The sequence below is a fragment of the Stenella coeruleoalba genome (assembly GCF_951394435.1).
Source record: "Stenella coeruleoalba genome assembly, chromosome: 1".
Lineage (NCBI taxonomy): Eukaryota > Metazoa > Chordata > Mammalia > Artiodactyla > Delphinidae > Stenella > Stenella coeruleoalba.
Genome location: NC_137169.1, coordinates 100,327,354 through 100,346,285, shown reverse-complemented (window position 1 = coordinate 100,346,285; position 18,932 = coordinate 100,327,354). Strand labels below are relative to the sequence as shown.

The window sequence follows — 18,932 nt, the reverse complement described above, 5'->3', positions numbered from 1 at the left end:
ATTTCAGGTGTACGACAGTGATTCGATATTTTTATACATTACAAACTGATCACCACAGTGGTGAAACTGACTTGTGCAGACTTACTGGATACGTACTACTAATAATTTAAATACACATTCTGTATGGTATTAGTTTGTAGGGTTAAGCCAATTTGATTATAAATTAATTTATTTTCTGTATTATATCTCCAATTTTTTCCTGTATAAAGCAGTATACTACTTCATTTTGCCTCTCCATTCTTTTCCCTCTCTTTATTGACACCTTGTTTTGTAAGAATGGGCAACATACTTAACATTCCATATTTCTAGCTCCCCCGTATTCATATACAAATCTTTGTGCTGCTACCTCCACTGTTACAACAAAATTTCTGTAGAAAAGATCAGTGACTTGTTGCTTCAGAATCTAGTTATTTTTTGCCTTCCTCCTTAGCAAATATGTACTTCTTCCTAGGTGCCTACTATTGTGTGCACACAGGGAAGGAATAGAGATGAACGGGAGATAGGTGCAAGGTGAAGGGAGGAATTAGCATTGGGAATGGTTATACCTTTCAAACTTGGGGCTCTTGACGCTACCCACTAATCTTATTCACTCCAGCCTCTTTTTCCTGTTCCCTGAATTATTCAATTCAGACTTTCAACAGTCAACTCACAAGACTCACCCTCATCACTTGATCTGGCCTCCCACTTAGGTAATTAGAGGCCATAGGTGTAAATTCCCTTCCACTCCCTTCTCCACCTGAAAAACATGTCTGTATTTTTTCATTCATAATTACTTTCGAAGGGAAAGGAGGGGAATTGATGATTGAAGATTTGAACTAACTACTCCACGGTATGGGAAAGAAAACTAGGGCTGAATAAAAAGATTGTTAGGTTATGCCAAGAGTCAGCTGATATTAAGAATATTTTGTGATTCTAAAAGTAAATTGCTACAGGCACGACAGGATCATGAGTGGTTAATGGAAAAAGTAGTTGACCCTTGTTTGATTCTCATTTATTTCAGCTACATGTATGTGTTTCATGTAAAATGTACTTATTGTGATTTGCAGTTGAAAATGTTTGGAATTTGTCTCCTAAATCTGAGACGACCTTTTCTTTTGCTTAACCCATAAATATTGGTGTACAAAGGGGTATTGTCCTTGATCCTGTTCTCCCTTCACTAATCATAACTGCACTTCAGATTTGAAATACTTATATGCTGGTGGTTCACACTCTTCAGTTCTAGAACTATGCTAAACAGTCTGTCCGAAACTTATTCATTACGTTCTGGCTAAAATTACTTTTCCCTCATTTTGAGTAATTGTGTAATTATCCATGAATTACCCATGCCAGAAACTTGCAAATCATCTAGAATTTCAAATTTCTTCCCTTGCTGTAACTGTTATCTCTCCATCTTCACATATTCATTCATTAAGTAAATCAGTTCTGCCTCTAATTTATCATCTACGTTTCTCTTATGATTGCCTTAGTTTGGTCTCTTGTTTTGTTACTAATAGACCAGTCTTTTAATTAGAGGGCGAGTTTAGCATAGGTTTTAAAGAGCATTGGCTGTAGGTTCAGACATTTAGGTTTCAGACCTTGGTCTCCTCTCCCCTCCATTTACATTGTCATATAGCTTGAGAACATTATCTAATCTCTCTGAACCTCAATTTTTTCACCTTTGAAGTGAGGATAGTAATTGAACCTACTTTACAAAGCTGTTAGGAGGACTGAATGAACTAATAAATATACATTTCCCAGTAAATACTACCTGATCTTACAGTGAAACCTTGTACTAATGCAAATATAGATATAATTTGATTATTTCTTGTCCCCAACACAGCCTTTGTTTTCAAACGGGCAGGTTAAAATTCTTACTGGGATAAGGGCAGAAGTACAAGGTAGAGCAAAGTTGGGCTGGAAAACATCTGACAAGGATTGTGGGGTGGCAGAGAGTTCCTGTGTCCCCAGTGTCTCCTGAGCCAATTTATGTGAATCAGACTGGAAAAAAAGGTGCCAACTAATAGAGATGCCTGGAATTTCTGAAATTTGACTCTCCAGTTTGTGTGATTGAATTTCAAGGCCTTTGCTTATTTTGTTAAGGCAAGGTTTTACCTTATTTTAATTGACATAATTTTAATCATATCTCAATTTTCCCTTCATATTGTAATTAGAATGATTTTTAAAGCTGAAGTTTAATTATAATAGAACAGATTATTATATTTTTCTATTTTAATTTAATTTTTAATCTCTTATATATTTACTTTTAGGCCATGCATTTAGATATCAATATGTTTTATTGATGCCTTTGCTAATTAATTTTTGCATCTTCTAAGTATTTTTCCATGTTCTTAAATATCAGGTTGAACTGTATAAAATTACCATATTTGCAGGTCACAAGTGGTCAAATACTGGCAGTTTTATATGGTTCAGTCTAATGCTTCATTCTTACAGCAATGAATAAGTACTGTTATATGTCTGATAATTTGAGTTGCTTATATTCTTGAATAATAGCTTAATCAGGATACAGATTGCTGGTTGACTGTTATTTTCTCTAACAGCTTTGAAGATAAACATTCCTGTTATCTTTTGACAGTTTTTTTTTTTTACTGATGAGGTCAGCTGTAAGTCTGATTTTCTTCTATTACTAGTAGTTATTAAGAGTTTTTTTCGGGAGTTCCCTGGTAGCCTAGGGGTTAGGATTCTAGGCTTTTCACTGCCATGGCCTGAGTTCAATCCCTGGTCAGGGAACTGAGGTCCTGCAAGCCACATGGATGGGCAAAAAAAAAAAAAAAAAAAACCAAAGTTCTTCATTTTTGCTATGTTTATGTGCGCACATTTATTTTTATTTACCCTGCTCAGGACTTGGATTGCAATCTGAGTGTTCATTTCTTTAGTTCTGAAATTTCCAACTATTATCTCTTTAGCATCTCTACTTCAGTTCCTTCATGAACTTTTAGAACTTCTATTTTACACATGCTGGAGTTTCTCATTCAGTCCCCGTCCCTTTTTTTTTCAGTATCCAAAATGTATTTATTGGGATGGTTTCCCATTCATCTTGATTCAGGGTGATTTTAATGCTGCTTCTGTCTGAAGGAGCATCCTTCTGTAAGCCTTGCTTTTTCCTCCTGTAGGCTGGCAGAATATAGTAGAGCAGCCAACACAAAAAGTGTTTGTGCATTGCTAAAGACAGTGGTGATTTTATAACATCTTGAACATTTCACATCCATGAAATAGGAATTGGGGCTCTGCACCAGGTGCTTCTTCTTATGTTTCTTCTTCTTTTCTGGAGAGGATGAAGGAGATCCTTTGTGAGAGGCTTGTTCTTGTGGGGAGGTTGTCACAGCCAGAAAGCCTCATTCAGTTCTTTAGCTTGCTTTTTATCTTTTGTGGTTTCTATCTCTCCTTATCTCTGTTGAATTCTATGTGATTTCTTCATATCTATCTTCTACCTTGATAATTTTTTTACAGTTATCACTTATTATTTAGCTTGTGTTGTGAGTTTATTCAGTAATTTTATTTTCTTGATTCTTTTTCAGATCTACCCATTTTCATAGATCCCATTTGTCACTTTGTGAAAATTTTACACATATTTGAAGTCTTTATCAGACGGATTTGTCTTCTGTGGATTAGGTTTCTACTTCTTGGTGTATTGTATTTGTTGACTGTAATAGTACTGAAATTTCTTTATGTGCATTGTAGTCTTATTTATGAGCTTATCTTCAGTGGGAGCTCCACTTGTGCCTTGGGTTGGGAGGAGTTCTAATGAGATGGTTTTGTGTTTGTAAGGGTCCAGACAAGCTTCTTTTTGTTGTTGTTGAATGAATATGTTAATTTACTTATCTAAAGAGGAATCCCAGGAAAACAAGTAGCTGTTAGGCAAAAATAATGACTTCTGCTTCGTGGACATTTTGTTTGGAGTTCTGAGTTGATTAAAAAGGAGATTTTAAATAAGAACTTGAACTTAGGATAGAGAACAGAGGAGAAACGTTGAGTTCAGCCTTGGGAAAGATGACTAGTATGATGGACTGGTTTCCTTGGGTTCCTTCTGGTTCATAATAGATTTACTTCCAATTTTCCATTCAGTGTTTCTGAAATCTCAGAAAAACTGGTGCCAGGACACGAAGGTTCAGGGCTGGAGATTGCATCACTACGTGAACCCTAAGTCATCCGGCATTGGATAGATTACCAGTTATTATAAAAGAATATAGCTCAGGAACAGCCAGATGGAAGAGATGCATAGGGCAAGGTATGTGGGAAGAGGTGTGGAGCTTCCATGCTCACTGAGTATGTCACTCTTCCTGAATATCCCCAAGTTCACCAACCTGGAAGCTACTCCTAGACAAGCTTCTTATTAGTTTCTTGACTTGGCCTTTCTATGTACTGTGCGGATAGTACACACGTTAGTTATGTATCTATGCAGGAAGCTTGTTTGTGTTCAGACTTCTTGTGGATGACTCCACGGCTGGCAAGGATTTTAGGTTTCAGAGTACTTAAAGCCTGCCCTGTGGCTTTATTGAGGGAGTTCAGTTTCAACTTTTAACCTTTGTCTTCCTATTCCCAACGGTGGTAAAATAACCCCTGTGGCCCACTTGCATCACTGCCTTACCACTTAGGCTTTGAGTGCCCTTTTGGTTTCTGGCACTTCCAATTTTGACTTCTTGGTTGTAGACTCAGTTATATATTTTTAGACCTTTAATTTGTTATATGTTAGCCATTTCTGTGTTTGAGTTGGGGTTCAGGTGGTCTTAGATTTGCTTAGTGATCCATCTTGAATGGAAGTCCACCAATTTAATGAAGCTAATAAATTCCAGTTAACAACACTGTGGAGATAAACTAGTTTGTAGACTTGTCTATTTTAGCCTTTAAGCACTCCCCCCAAAGATTATACATTTTAGTAAATTGACACTTAAAAGAAATTAATCTAATAGGTATGAATGGGTCTCTTACAACATTGAAGTAATGAAATCAGTTCTAGGGACATTATGCGTAAAACTTGGTCAGTAGGGGCTTCCCTGGTGGCGCAGTGGTTGAGAATCTGCCTGCCAATGCAGGGGACACGGGTTCGTGCCCTGGTCTGGGAAGATCTCACATGCCGCGGAGCAACTAGGCCCGTGAGCCACAGCTACTGAGCCTGCGCGTCTGGAGCCTGTGCTCCGCAACAAGAGAGGCCGTGACAGTGAGAGGCCCGCGCACCGCGATGAAGAGTGGCCCCCACTCGCCGCAACTAGAGAAAGCCCACGCACAGAAACGAAGACCCAACACAGCCAAAAATACAAGTTAAAAAAAAAAAAACTTGGTCGGTAGCTTTGGCTCTGAAGTTTGGGTTTCAGTTTTGTATAGTAATGAAAACTCAACATGGCAACTAGTACTGAGTGATTGAGTCAGGAGCACGCTCATCTGATCACTAATTACAAGGGCATTGTTACTCATAAACTCGAATGGAAAATGACTCACCTTTTCAACACAAACATTTATATAATTTAAAAATTTATTTATAAATATAGAAGTAAATAGCAGAAAGATCCCTAAAGAAGCTTCAACTCTTTGTTTTGGTGGTAAGACACCTTGGCTGCTGGGTAATCTGACAGAAGTAAGTAGTCCGCATAGGAATGGGTTTGGCTGATGGTCTGCAGACTTAAATTTTCCTGTGTCTCATTGGGGGTTCTTTCATGCCTTAGATTTCTGAATTCCAAGCTTCTCTGAAAACCTTTATGGCAAATAAGAGTCTTTCTCAAATGTATCCCTCTATTCTTCCTGTACTTTGGGTTGTGTTTCTTCTGCAATGTTTAGGTATCCTTTTGCCATCTACATTTTTTGAAAAAGATAAAAAGTCGTTAAAAAAAAAAAAAGTCGTAAACTGTGATGTCAGCTTGCCAGGTAGAAGTAGAAATTGTAAGAATCTGAGAATCAGCTTATTGAGTTCAAAAAACAAAACCTAGTATGACTTACATCAAATCATACATAAAAGTATAATGGATACTTTTATATATTGAATGTTTCTTGCTCCGAACAGAATGTCTCTTCAGCGATATTCCTTCAGAGTTATTCCTTCATTAAGATGTTACAAATTTCTTAAGAACTTTCTCAATATTTTACATATATATAATTATATATACATATAGTTATATATACATATAATTGTCTATCTATAGACTCCTTTTTTTTCCATTTGTGAACTTCGCACCTGCTCTTCTTGGTTTGCATGCTGTTTCTTCCTTTCCTAGTTTTGTTGGGGGTCCCCAAGACCATCCTCAGGTTCAGTGATTTGCTGGAAGGACTCACAGAATTAAGAAAAGCTTATACTCATGGTTGATTTTATTGCAGTGAAAGGATACAGATTAAAATTAGCAAAGAGAAAAGGTGCATGGTGTAAAATCCAGGAGAAAGCAGATGCAAGCATCCAGCTGTCTCCTTTCAGTGGAGTTGCATAGGGAGAGTCTTAATTCTCCCAGTTACAATGTATGACAATATGCAGGAGGAGTATTGCCAACCAGGGAAGCTCACATGAACCTCTGTGTCTGGGTTTTTCTAAAAATAAATTTACTTATTTATTTGATTTTTGGCTGCGTTGGTTGGGTCTTCGTTGCTGCGCGTGGGCTTTTCTCTAGTTGTGGCGAGTGGCGACTATTCATCGTTGCGGTGTGCGGGCTTTTCATTGCGGTGGCTTCTCTCGTTACGGAGCACGGGCTCTAGGCGCACAGGCTCAGTAGTTGTGGCACACGGTCTTAGTTGCTCCCTGGCATGTGGAATTGTGCCAGACCAGGGGTCGAACCCGTGTCCCCTGCATTGGCAGTTGGATTCTTAACCACTACGCCACCAGGGAAGCCCTTGTCTGGGGTTTTTATTGGAGACTCAGTCATATAGGGATGCAGCATCCACAGAACTGATAACACCTACTTGGACTCCAGCCGATCCCACAGGTCAAACTGAATACAGATGGCCCAAGGCCTCAGGCAAACAGAAACGCTTTTATCAGGCATATATTCCAAGAGTTCGAAGGCCATCTCCCATATGCCCATCAAGGGCTAGTGTTGAAGGCCTTCCTTAGGAATGTGTGGGGTTTAATGAACCCAGGCCAACCAAGCATACTCTTTCTTGCACATTAGTGAATGCATGTTGATTCTTCAAGACCATGTATAAATGTCACCTCTTCAGTGAAAACTTACCTTATTCATTGTAAGAAGTTAGTTGCTTGCGTATTTTTGCTCCTAAATTACTTATCCTCATCTCCTCTGTAGTTAATGCTGTAGGTTTCCAGGATTTTAAAAAATATTTATTTATTCATTCATTCATTCATTCATTGGCTGCATCGGGTCTTAGTTGTGGCATGCAGGATCTTTCATTGTGGTGCGCAGACTTCTCTCTAGTTGTGGCGCATGGGCTCTATAGTTGTGTGCAGGCTCGGTAGTTGAGGCACACGGGCTTAGTTGCCCCATGGCACGTGGGATCTTAGTTTCCCAACTAGGGATTGAACCTGCTTCCCCTGCATTGGAAGGCAGATTCTTAACCACTGGCCCACGAGGGAAGTCACTCTACAATGGTTTTTAATTCATGCCATCTTAGATGTAAAAATATTTATATTCATTTTCCCCTTTCTCCTGACCATACTGTTTCTTCCTTTGATTCAAAAAAGTGTTTTTATGCATTTCCTTTGAGCAGGATCTTTGTATGCATTTCGTGTTATAAAAACAATATTTTGTTTTCATATGTAATGGTAAATTTGAGTTTGTTTTACCAATATATGTATGTCTGCTGAGGGACTGATATTCCTGCTTTTAGCATGACATTTTGTTTTCATTTTCCATTACAATTACTATATAAGTTACTGTAGTTTGTATATGTACAACTCTTTGCAGTCAAATGCTCTACCACTGAGCTATACCTCCTATATGTACAACTCTTGGACTGTTTATATCCTTGTCTTTGTATGCTGCTTCCTATAGTTGTGCGTGGTATAAACTATAAAAATCATATACTAGTCTTGAACCCTTTTTTTTTAAATATACTGCAGTTTTATTTCAGTCACACAAACGAAGTTAGTATATAGGAAATTTAAATGAAACAGTATGGTAAAAATAGCTGAGAACCAAAAAATCTAAAAAGCAAGTACACCTAAAGGATGAGAATTCAATATGCACTAGTGTTTCATCTTTAGTTTTGATTGACACTTGATGCTTGCAGATTTCAAAACTTTGAGATCATGATGACTATTCTGAAGAGATTTCAGCACCAGCACTAAGATTTTGTACATTCAGTTGGTTTGCAGTTGACCTGTTAGCCATTTACATAGTGTATAGTACAGATTTGTCACAGGTCAGATCACAGTGTTGAAGGAAAGAAGTACCTTCCTGTAATTAGAAAGGATCCCCTGAACTGCACTCACCTTAAGACATCCAGTATACAGGAGCATGAAAACCATCATAACAATGTGGCTCCAGGGAAGATAGTTTTGATAAGGAAAATAGCCTAAGCTTCTGTTTCCCATTTTAATTACTGAAATCTCTAACAGTGACAGAACTGTCACATAGGACAGTAACTCTATACAGTAATTCAATCAAACTTCTTGGAAAGAACACATTTAGCAATCTGGCATAATGCAGAATGACAAGAAGTATAACGTGATTCAACACTGGTTCTTTTTGTCATTTTACACAGATATCATGTTTGTTCGTTTTTTTAATGACAGGATTTTTATTTTTATTTTTTAAATTTTTGGCCGTGCAGCACGGCATGCAGGGAACTGATCTCAATTCCCCAACCAGGATCAAACCTATTCCCCCTGCAGTGGAAGCCAGAGTCTTAGCCACTGGACCACCAGGGAGGTCCTGACATGTTATTATTAGACCAAAGCACAAAACGTTTAGTGCATAAACCAGTTTCTATTTTAAGATCTAGCATTTTTATTGTAGTCTTTTATCTTAGTTTGTACCACTTTTACCCAGTACTCTATCCTACTGTAGATTGTTTAACTTGATGAACAAAATCAAAAGTGATTTCTGACCAGATTTATGGGGGACATAAACATTTATATCATCTAAGTGTTTGCATAACCAAGAGTGCAATAATAAATATGAAAATGCCTATTTCATTTAGAAAATAAGCTTGCTGCATCTTTTTTTTTGAATTTTATTTTGTTTATTTTCTTATACAGAAGGTTCTTATTAGTTATCCATTTTATACATGTTAGTGTATACATGTCAATCCCAATCTCCCAATTCATCACCGCCCACCCCCCACCCTGCTACTTTACCCCTTGGTGTCCATATATTTGTTCTCTACATCTGTGTCTCTATTTCTGCCCTGCAAACCAGTTCATCTGTACCATTTTTTCTAGGTTCCACATATATGCTTTAATATACGATATTTGTTTTTCTCTTTCTGAGTTAACTTCATTCTGTATGACCTCTAGATACATCCACGTCCCTACAAATGACCAAATTTCGTTCCTTTTTATGGCTGAGTAATATTGTATTGTATATATGTACCACATCTTCTTTATCCATTTGTCTGTCGATGGGCATTTAGGTTGCTTCCATGACCTGGCTGTTGTAAATAGTGCTGCAGTGAATATTGGGGTGCATGTGTCTTTTTGAATTATGGTTTTCTCTGGGTATATGCCCAGGGATTGCTGGGTCATATGGTAATTCTATTTTTAGTTTTTTAAGGAACCTCCATACTGTTCTCCATAGTGGCTGTATCAATTTACATTCCCACCAACAGTGCAAGAGGGTTCCCTTTTCTCCACACCCTCTCCAGCATTTGTTGTTTTTAGATTTTCTGACGATGCCCATTATAACGTGTGAAGTGATACCTCATTGTAGTTTTGATTTGCATTTCTCTAATAGTGATTTTGAGCAGCTTTTCATGTGCTTCTTGGCCATCTGTCTGTCTTCTTTGGAGAGTTGTCTATTGAGGTTTTCTGCCCATTTTTTTTTTTTTTTGCGGTATGCGGGCCTCTCACTGTTGCAACCTCTCCCGTTGTGGAGCACAGGCTCCAGACGCACAGGCTCAGCGGCCATGGCTCATGGGCCTAGCTGCTCCGCGGCATGTGGGATCTTCCCAGATCGGGGCAGGAACCCGGGTCCCCTGCATAGGCAGGCAGACTCTCAACCACTGTGCCACCAGGGAAGCCCCCTCTTCCCATTTTTTGATTGGGTTGTTTGTTTTTTTAATATTGACCTGCATGAGCTGTTTATATATTTGGGAGACTAATCCTTTGTCCATTGATTCGTTTGCAAATGTTTGCTCCCATTCTGAGGGTTGTCTTTTTGTCTTGTTTTTATTTCTTTTGTTTTGCAAAAGCTTTTAAGTTTCATTAGGTCCCATTTATTTATTTTTGTTTTTATTTCCATTTCTCTAGGAGGTGGATCAAAAAATATCTTGTTTTGATTTATGTCAGAGTGTTCTTCCTATGTTTTCCTCTAAGAGTTTTATAGTGTCCAGTCTTACATTTAGATCTCTAATTCATTTTGAGTTTGTTTTTGTGTATGGTGTTAGGGAGTGTTCTAATTTCATTCTTTTACATGTAGCTTTCCAGTTTTCCCAGCACCACTTATTGGACAGACTGTCTTTTCTTGTGTATCCTTGCTTCCTTTGTCATAGATTAGTTGACCATAGGTGCATGGGTTTATCTGTGGGTTTTCTGTCCTGTTCCACTGATCTATATTTCTGTTTTTGTGCCAGTACCATACTGTATTGATTACTGTAGCTTTGTAGTATAGTCTGAAGTCAGGGAGTCTGATTCCTCCAGCTCCGTTTTTATTCCCTCAAGACTGCTTTGTCTATTCGGGGTCTTTTGTGTCTCCATACAAATTTTAAGATGTTTTGTTCTAGTTCCGTAAAAAGTGCCATTGGTAATTTAATAGGGATTTCATTGAATCTGTAGAATGCTTTGGGTAGTATAGTCATTTTCACAATATTGATTCTTCCAATCCAAGAACATGGCATATCTCTCCATCTGTTTGTATGATCTTTAATTTCTTTCATCAGTGTCTTATAGTTTTCTGCATACAGGTCTTTTGTCTCCTTAGGTAGGTTTACTCCTAGGTATTTTATTCTTTTCGTTGCAGTGGTAAATGGGAGTGTTTCCTTAAGTTCTCTTTCAGATTTTTCATCATTAGTGTATAACAATGCAAGAGTTTTCTGTGCATTTATTTTGTATCCTACAACTTTACCAAATTCATTGATTTAGCTCTAGTAGTTTTCTGGTGGCATCTTTAGGATTCTCTATGTATAGTATCATGTCATCTGCAAAGAGTAACAATTTTACTTCTTCTTTTCCAATTTGGATTCCTTTTATTTCTTTTTCTTCTCTGATTGCCGTGGCTAAAACTTCCAAAGTTATGTTGAATAATAGTGGCAAGAGTGGGCAATCTTGTCTTTTCCTGATCTTAGAAGAAATGGCTTCAGTTTTTCACCACTGAGAGTGATGTTGGCTGTGTGTTTGTCATATATGGCCTTTATTATGTTGAGGTAAGTTCCCTTTCTGCCTACTTTCTGGAGGGTTTTTATCATAAATGGGTGTTGAATTTTGTCGAAAGCTTTTTGTGCATCTATTGAGATGATCATATGGTTTTTATTCTCCAGTTTGTTAATATGGTGTATCACATTGATATGCGTATATTGAAGAATCCCTTGCATCCCTGGTATAAATCTCACTTGATCATGGTGTATGATCCTTTTAATGTGTTGTTGGATTCTGTTTGCTAGTATTTTGTTGAGGATTTTTGCATCTATATTCATCAGTGATCTGGTTTGTAATTTTCTTTTTTTGTAGTATCTTTGTCTGGTTTTGGTATCAGGATGATGGTGACCTCATAGAATGAGTTTGGGAGTGTTCCTCTGCAATTTTTTGGAAGAGTTTGAGAAGGGATGGGTGTTAGCTCTTCTCTAAATGTTTGATAGAATTCACCTGTGAAGCCATCTGGTCTGGACTTTTGTTTGTTGGAAGATTTCTAATCACAGTTTCAATTTCATTACTTGTGATTGGTCTGTTCATAGTTTCTATTTCTTCCTGGTTCAGTCTTGGAAGGTTATACCTTTCTAAGAATTAGTCCATTTCTTCCAGGTTGTCCATTTTACTGGCATAGAGTGGCTTGCTGTAGTCTCTTAGGATGCTTTTTATTTCTGTGGTGTCTGTTGTAACTTTTCCTTTTTCATTTCTGATTTTATTGATTTTATTTGAGTCCTCTCCCTCTTTTTCTAGATGAGCCTGGCTAATGGTTTATTGATTTTGTTTACCTTCTCAAAGAACCAGCTTTTAGTTTTATTGATCTTTGCTATTGTTTTCTTTGTTTCTATTTCATTTATTTCTGCTCTGATCTTTATGATTTCTTTCCTTCTGCTAACTTTGGGTTTTGTTTGTTCTTCTTTCTGTAGTTCCTTTAGGTGTAAGGTTAGATTGTTTTGAGGTATTTCTTGTTTCTTGAGGTAGGCTTGTATAGCTATAATCTTCCCTTAGAAGTGCTTTTGCTGCATCCCATAGGTTTTGGATCGTCGTGTTTTCATTGTCATTTGTCTCTAGGTATTTTTTTATGTCCTCTTTGATTTCTTCAGTGATCTCTTGGTTATTTAGTAACATATTGTTTATACTCCATGTGTTTGTGTTTTTTACGTTTTTTTCCCTGTAATTGATTTCTCATCTCATAGCATTGTGGTCAGAAAAGATGCTTGATATGGTTTCAATTTTCTTTAATTTATTGTGGCTTGATTTGTGACCCAGGATGTGATCTATCCTGGAGAACGTTCCGTGCGCACTTGAGAACAAAGTGTAATCTGCTGTTTTGGAATGTCCTATAAATATCAATTAAATCTATCTGGTCTGTCGGGTCATTTAAAGCTTCTGTTTCCTTATTTATTTTCATTTTGGATGATCTGTCCGTTGGTGTAAGTGAGGTATTAAAGTCCCCCATTATTATTGTGTTACTGTCGATTTCCTTTTATAGCTGTTAGCAGTTGCCTTATGTATTGAGGTGCTCCTATGTTGGGAGCGTATATATTTATAATTGTTATATCTTCTTCTTGGATTGATCCCTTGATAATTATGTAGTGTCTTTCATTGTCTCTTGTAACATTCTTTATTTTAAAGTCTCTTTTATTTGATATGAGAATTGCTACTTCAGCTTTCCTTTGATTTCCATTTGCATGGAATATCTTTTTCCATCCCCTCACTTTCGGTCTGAATGTGTCCCTGGGTCTGAAGTGGGTCTCTTGTAGACAGCATATATATGGGTCTTGTTTTTGTGTCCATTCAGCAAGCCTGTGTCTTTTGGTTGGAGCATTTAATCCATTCACATTAAAGATAGTTATCGATATGTATGTTCCTATTACCATTTTTTTAATTGTTATGGGTTTGCTTTTGTAGGTCCTTTTCTACTCTTGTGTTTCCCACTTAGAGAAGTTCCTTTAGCATTTGTTGTAGAGTTGGTTTGGTGGTGCTGAATTCTCTTAGCTTTTGCTTGTCTCTAAAGCTTTTGATTACTCCATGGAATCTAAATGAGATCCTTGCCGGGTAGAGTAATCTTGGTTGTAGGTTCTTCCCTTTCATCACTTTAAGTATGTCATGCCACTCCCTTCTGGCTTGTAGAGTTTCTGCTGAGAAATCAGCTGTTAACCTCATGGGAGTTCCCTTGTATGTTATTTGTCATTTTTCCCTTGTTGCTTTCAATAATTTGTCTTTAATTTTTATCAATTTGATTACTATGTGTCTCGGCATGTTTCTCCTTGGGTTTATCCTGCCTGGGACTCTCTGCGCTTCCTGGACTTGGGTGGCTATTTCCTTTCCCATTTTAGGGAAGTTTTCGACTATAATCTCTTGAAATATTTTCTCAGGTCCTTTCTCTCTCTCTTCTTCTGGGACCCCTATAATGTGAATGTTGTTGCATTTAATGTTGTCCCCAAGGTCTCTTAGGATGTCTTCATTTCTTTTCATTCTTTATTCTGTTCCTCAGCAGTGAATTCCACCATTCTGTCTTCCAGGTCACTTATCTGTTCTTCTGCCTCATTTATTCTGCTGTTGATTCCTTCTAGTGTTTTTTTCATTTTAGTTATTGTTCATCTCTGTTTTCTGTTCTTTAATTCTTCTAGATCTTTGTTAAACATTTCTTGCATCTTCTTGATCTTTGTCTCCATTCTTTTTCTGAGGTCCTGGTTCATCTTCACTATCGTTATTATGAATTCTTTTTCTGGAAGGCTGCCTATCTCCGTTTAGTTGTTTTTCTGGAGTTTTATCTTGTTCCTTCATGTGGTACATAGCCCTCTGCCTTTTCATCTTGTCTTTCTGCGAATGTGGTTTTTGTTCCGCAGGCTGCAGGATTGTAGTTTTTCTTGCTTCTACTGTCTGCCCTCTGGATGCTTGCTGCATCTTTAATGTCTTTACTAGTGGATGACAATGAGTAGTTGATAGAAAAAAAAGAACTATATACTTGAATCATGGTAGCGCATCCATCAAGGTTAATCTAGAAATGAAGTTTCTATAGAAACAGGAACTGTTTTAACAAGGGAAAAAAGTTCCCTCATTCAAACCTCTTTGAAGTGGTAATGGCTGCAAACCTGCAGCATTTAGAAAACTATGCTGTCAACAAGCTGTGTCTTACGAACCTATATTAAGAAATCCAGAAAGCAGATGAAAGTGGATTCTTCAAAATTTTAGTAAAACTACTGATAACCAAAGATTTCAAAGGAAATATAGCACATAACTCAAGCATAAATCAAGGTGGAGAGCATGGGGAATTTTTGATTTCCTAAATTTTCAAACATTTTATCATTGCACATACAGGAATTCTCCCGTATTTTAATTTTAGAAGTTTCAAAGAAAATGGAGTGGATTACATACACAAATGTGAATGCCCACACAAACACGCGCAGACACACACACACACACACACACACACACACACACACACACACACACACACACACAGTGTAAGTAGAGTATATAGTTCCTTCTTCCCACCACCTAAGTCTCACTACCACTTAGCTGTACCTCCTGTATGCACAGCTCTTTGGACTGTTTATAGCCTTGTCTTTGTATGGTGCTTCCTATAGTTGTGCATAGTATAAACTGTAAAAATTATATCCTAGTCTTGAACCCTTTCTTAAAAGCAAGGATTGAGTCATGCTGTGTTCTCAATTTTATGGCTGACATATAGTAGTCAGTTTGTTGTGTTGACTGTGATGCTATTTTACAGTTAAGTTTAACTTCCATATGTTAACCTCAGCAGGTTTATTCGTTCTGATAGATGCTAGAACACTAGCAGGTTACGTCACAGATGATCTCTCTTCCCACATTAGCATGAATTCAAGTAGTTCTGAACAAAGTCAGAATTTATAAGTTGATAGATTGTGTATTTCTATTTCTGCTGTAACAGAATTGCCATAAACTTTTGTCTTAAAACAACATACATTTTATTTTCTTATTGTTCTTGAAGGCTGAAGTGTGAAATCAGTTTTACTGTGTTAGAGTCAAAGTGTTGGCAGGTCTTGTTCCTTCTGGAGGCTCTGAGGAGAGAATCCATTTTCTTTTTCTTTTTCTTTTTTTCCAGCTTATAGTAGCCACCTGCATTCCTTGGCTGTGTCTCTGTTTCCAAAGCACATTATTCTAATCTCTGCTTTCATTGTCAATTGCCTTCTCCTCTTCTGTAGTCTAATCTTCTTCTGCCTCCATCTTGTTAGATCACTTGTGATGACATTTATGGCCTATCAAATAATCCAGGACAGCATACCCATCTCAAGATCCTTAATTTAATCCCCCTCACAGAATCTCCTTTGCTGTATAAAGTGACACAGGTTTTCCAAGCATTACGACCTAGGTATCTTTGGGGGCCGTTATTACAACCACATAGTGTAATAACGAAGCACCTTAAAGTTTTTTTGCATATTAATGCTTATTTTCTCTTCCTAAATAAGGTATCATTTTTCCCCAATGTAATAACTTAGTGGAATAACTTATTTTACTCAGCTCTTAATGCTCATTTCTTTGTTCTTGTCTATGATATATGAATGAGTAGTTCCCATGTAGGCATCGTGTACAATCTCCTTATTTTTTCTGAAGAATATTTCTTAATGTTGTTGTTTTGTGTTGTAGTTGGTGTAATACGGTGCCCAGTATGCCGCCAAGAATGCAGACAGATAGACCTTGTGGATAATTATTTTGTGAAAGATACATCTGAAGCTCCTAGCAGTTCTGATGAGAAATCAGAACAGGTATGCTTCTCAATTTTTCTTTATATTCCTATCTTGATATGAAAATATGAATTATAAGAAAACATGCTTGAATTGTTACATAATTTAGGGTAGTTATGCCTTAGTTTCATCTTTCAAATTGAAAATGAAGGATATCTTTATTCTACACCCTCAGACCTGGTTAAATGAGATTAAAAGTCATTACTTAAAGATTCAAATCTTGTATAGATTTTGTATTCTGAGACTTTTTTTTTACCTACCTGAATGTTTGATCTGGAAGGGAAAGGATTTTGTTGAAGAGAAATGGATAACAAAATAATTTTATTCTAGGTACAGTGAATTAGTATATTTGAGAGCAAGTTAGAAAGTTTTCACCTTTTTGTTTTGTGGATCTATATTTTGTAAATTTAATGTAGCTTAGTATTTATTTCCTCCTTTAGGTATGTACTAGTTGTGAAGACAATGCAAGTGCAGTTGGCTTTTGTGTAGAATGTGGAGAGTGGCTATGTAAGACATGTATTGAAGCACATCAAAGAGTAAAATTCACTAAAGATCACTTGATCAGGAAGAAAGAAGATGTCTCAGGTAAGATAGAAGCAGTTTTAATGATTACTATTAATCTCCCTCTTTTGCCTCTATAGCATTTCTACTTATCTTTATAAGCTTTTGATACCAATATCAGTAAGAATTTAGAAAGTTAGACAAAAATTTTGTTTAGTTTAAAAATATGTGTTTTATTTTACTGCAGAGTCTGTTGGAGCATCTGGTCAGCGCCCTGTTTTCTGCCCTGTACACAAACAAGAACAGTTGAAACTTTTCTGTGAAACATGTGATAGGCTGACATGTAGAGACTGTCAGCTATTGGAACACAAAGAACATAGGTACAAAAGTCATAATTGCTTATCAAGAAATATTATAAAAAGTTCTTGTAAAATTATTTTTCCTAAAGCAAGTATTCTATAATTTTGTTAGCATTTTAAAATTATCAGTTTTGTGTTTTATGTCTTAGAGCAAGATATATTTTTGATAAATTATTTAATGGTTTCCATATTCATACCTAATTGTTTTATGGATATTTGTTGAAAATGTATCAGTACATGGATTTGGGTTGCAAGAATGGAGTTATATTATTTCTTTGTATGCAACGCCTCTGGTTCAAATACACTTTTTTTCAAGTGTTCTATGGGATTTAGGCTCTGGGCTGTTGTCTTAAAAGGTAATATTTCCATGAGTGTGGCTAAGTGATACCCATTTTAACATCAAAGCATAAATATACTGCTTTCATATTGGATATACAGTTTGTAGAAAAACTAGGGATTTATAAGCATCTAAGTAGCATAATTAATAATTCATTAATACATAGCTTTGTCTTTCAACCTTCTTTTACCCTCAGGATACAATAGTATTCACTTATCACCAGCCTGTTACATCTGAACTGTTGTGGAAAGTACTGAAATTTCTAGTCAGGTGTTAAGTTTGATTAACCACACTTAAATATTTGTTTTTTAACTCTAGGATGTCTTAGAGCTTTTAGTTCATTAGAGCCATTGGAATTTTTTGGAATCCTCTAAAAGAAGGGGATACATTAATTCTGTTCACTAACAAGTATTGCATCTGTAGTTTGTGCCAGGCAGTTTTCCTAATGGTGCATGTTTGTTTAATTCACACCAACCACCCATGCAGTGTTGGTACTGATATCCTGACTGTTTTAAAGGTGAGCGAGAGTTCTTACAGAAAGCTTTAGTAATCTGTACAAGGTGTCCCCATAAGTGGTAGAGCCAAGATTTGAACTCCAGATCTATTTTAGCCCATATGCTCATTTTCTCCCATGTGGTATTCAGAATATAGAATACAGTGTATGGAATCTTTCAAACTTGACCTCATAGGGGTAATGCTCTTTTTTCTTTTCCAAGGCACCTCTTACTGTTTTACAGAACATTTGTGTAGAAATGCTACTTTAAACTTTTGTATCCTTTGTTACAAAATGTCTCATCTTGCTTATGAATTGGCTAATGTTTTGCTTGAGGTGACTAATCTTGTGAATGCCTTCACCTGAGGTCCAAATCTTACCCTTGTCTTGTAATCTCAGTAAGACATTAAATTACTTTCTCACAGCTGCAGTCAGATCTTTGAGCATTTAGATTTCTTATGGCTTTTTACATTGATGGTGAGAAACAGAAAGAATAGGAACATGGCATCCTTTATCCTGTGAACAAATAGCTTCAGCCACTCCTCTCAAAGTTGAACCATGTTCCATTCTTCCCTTTCCTTCACCACTTTCCTTTACTACTCATAGCCAACTCCTAATTATCTCTTGAATGTTCTTCCCTTTTCTTTCGTTTTTTCACCCTGTGATTTTCCTGGATAGACTATGGCAGAACCAATGGCACTGGACTTAAAAGCCTAGGTTCCTGTTACTCCAACACATTTACAACTAGTCTCCCTGTTTTGAGTTTTATATTGTCAAATTCATTCTGTCCACATTGCTGCCAGTATCATTTGGCTAACATGTAGTTAAGCCCCACCCACCCCACCCCCTTTAAAAACACTCTTCAAAGATACCCCATAGTCAAAGTTTAAAGTGCTCATTATTGAGTCTTACCAGATTCTTTCTCTTTATCATCTGTACAAAAGTTAGGAAACAGTCCACAAGACCACCTTCTCTTCTAATACCAGCTGCAGAGTTCAGTAAAAACCCAAACATAGGGGATAACAGCATGCAGTCCACCTCATTAATATGATTTGTTATTACTTATACCTTCTTCAGTTAG

General features: G+C 36.9%; 1 protein-coding gene and 1 pseudogene across 5 annotated transcripts in view; one reads left to right on the top strand and one right to left on the bottom strand.

The window, feature by feature from the left end:
- Nucleotides 1-18,932, top strand: part of TRIM33 (tripartite motif containing 33) — a 138,471-nt gene that overhangs the window by 46,875 nt on the left and 72,664 nt on the right. For all 4 annotated transcript variants that reach the window (XM_079939350.1, XM_079939352.1, XM_079939351.1 and 1 more), the window contains exons 2-4: nt 16,064-16,182; nt 16,602-16,746; nt 16,910-17,042. In XM_079939350.1, coding sequence (XP_079795476.1) covers nt 16,064-16,182; nt 16,602-16,746; nt 16,910-17,042 — 397 coding nt within the window. The remainder of the gene's footprint in view (nt 1-16,063; nt 16,183-16,601; nt 16,747-16,909; nt 17,043-18,932) is intronic.
- Nucleotides 3,051-8,989, bottom strand: LOC307195323 (small ribosomal subunit protein eS27-like; annotated as a pseudogene). Its single transcript has one exon. The product of its transcript is annotated as a small ribosomal subunit protein eS27-like (transcript).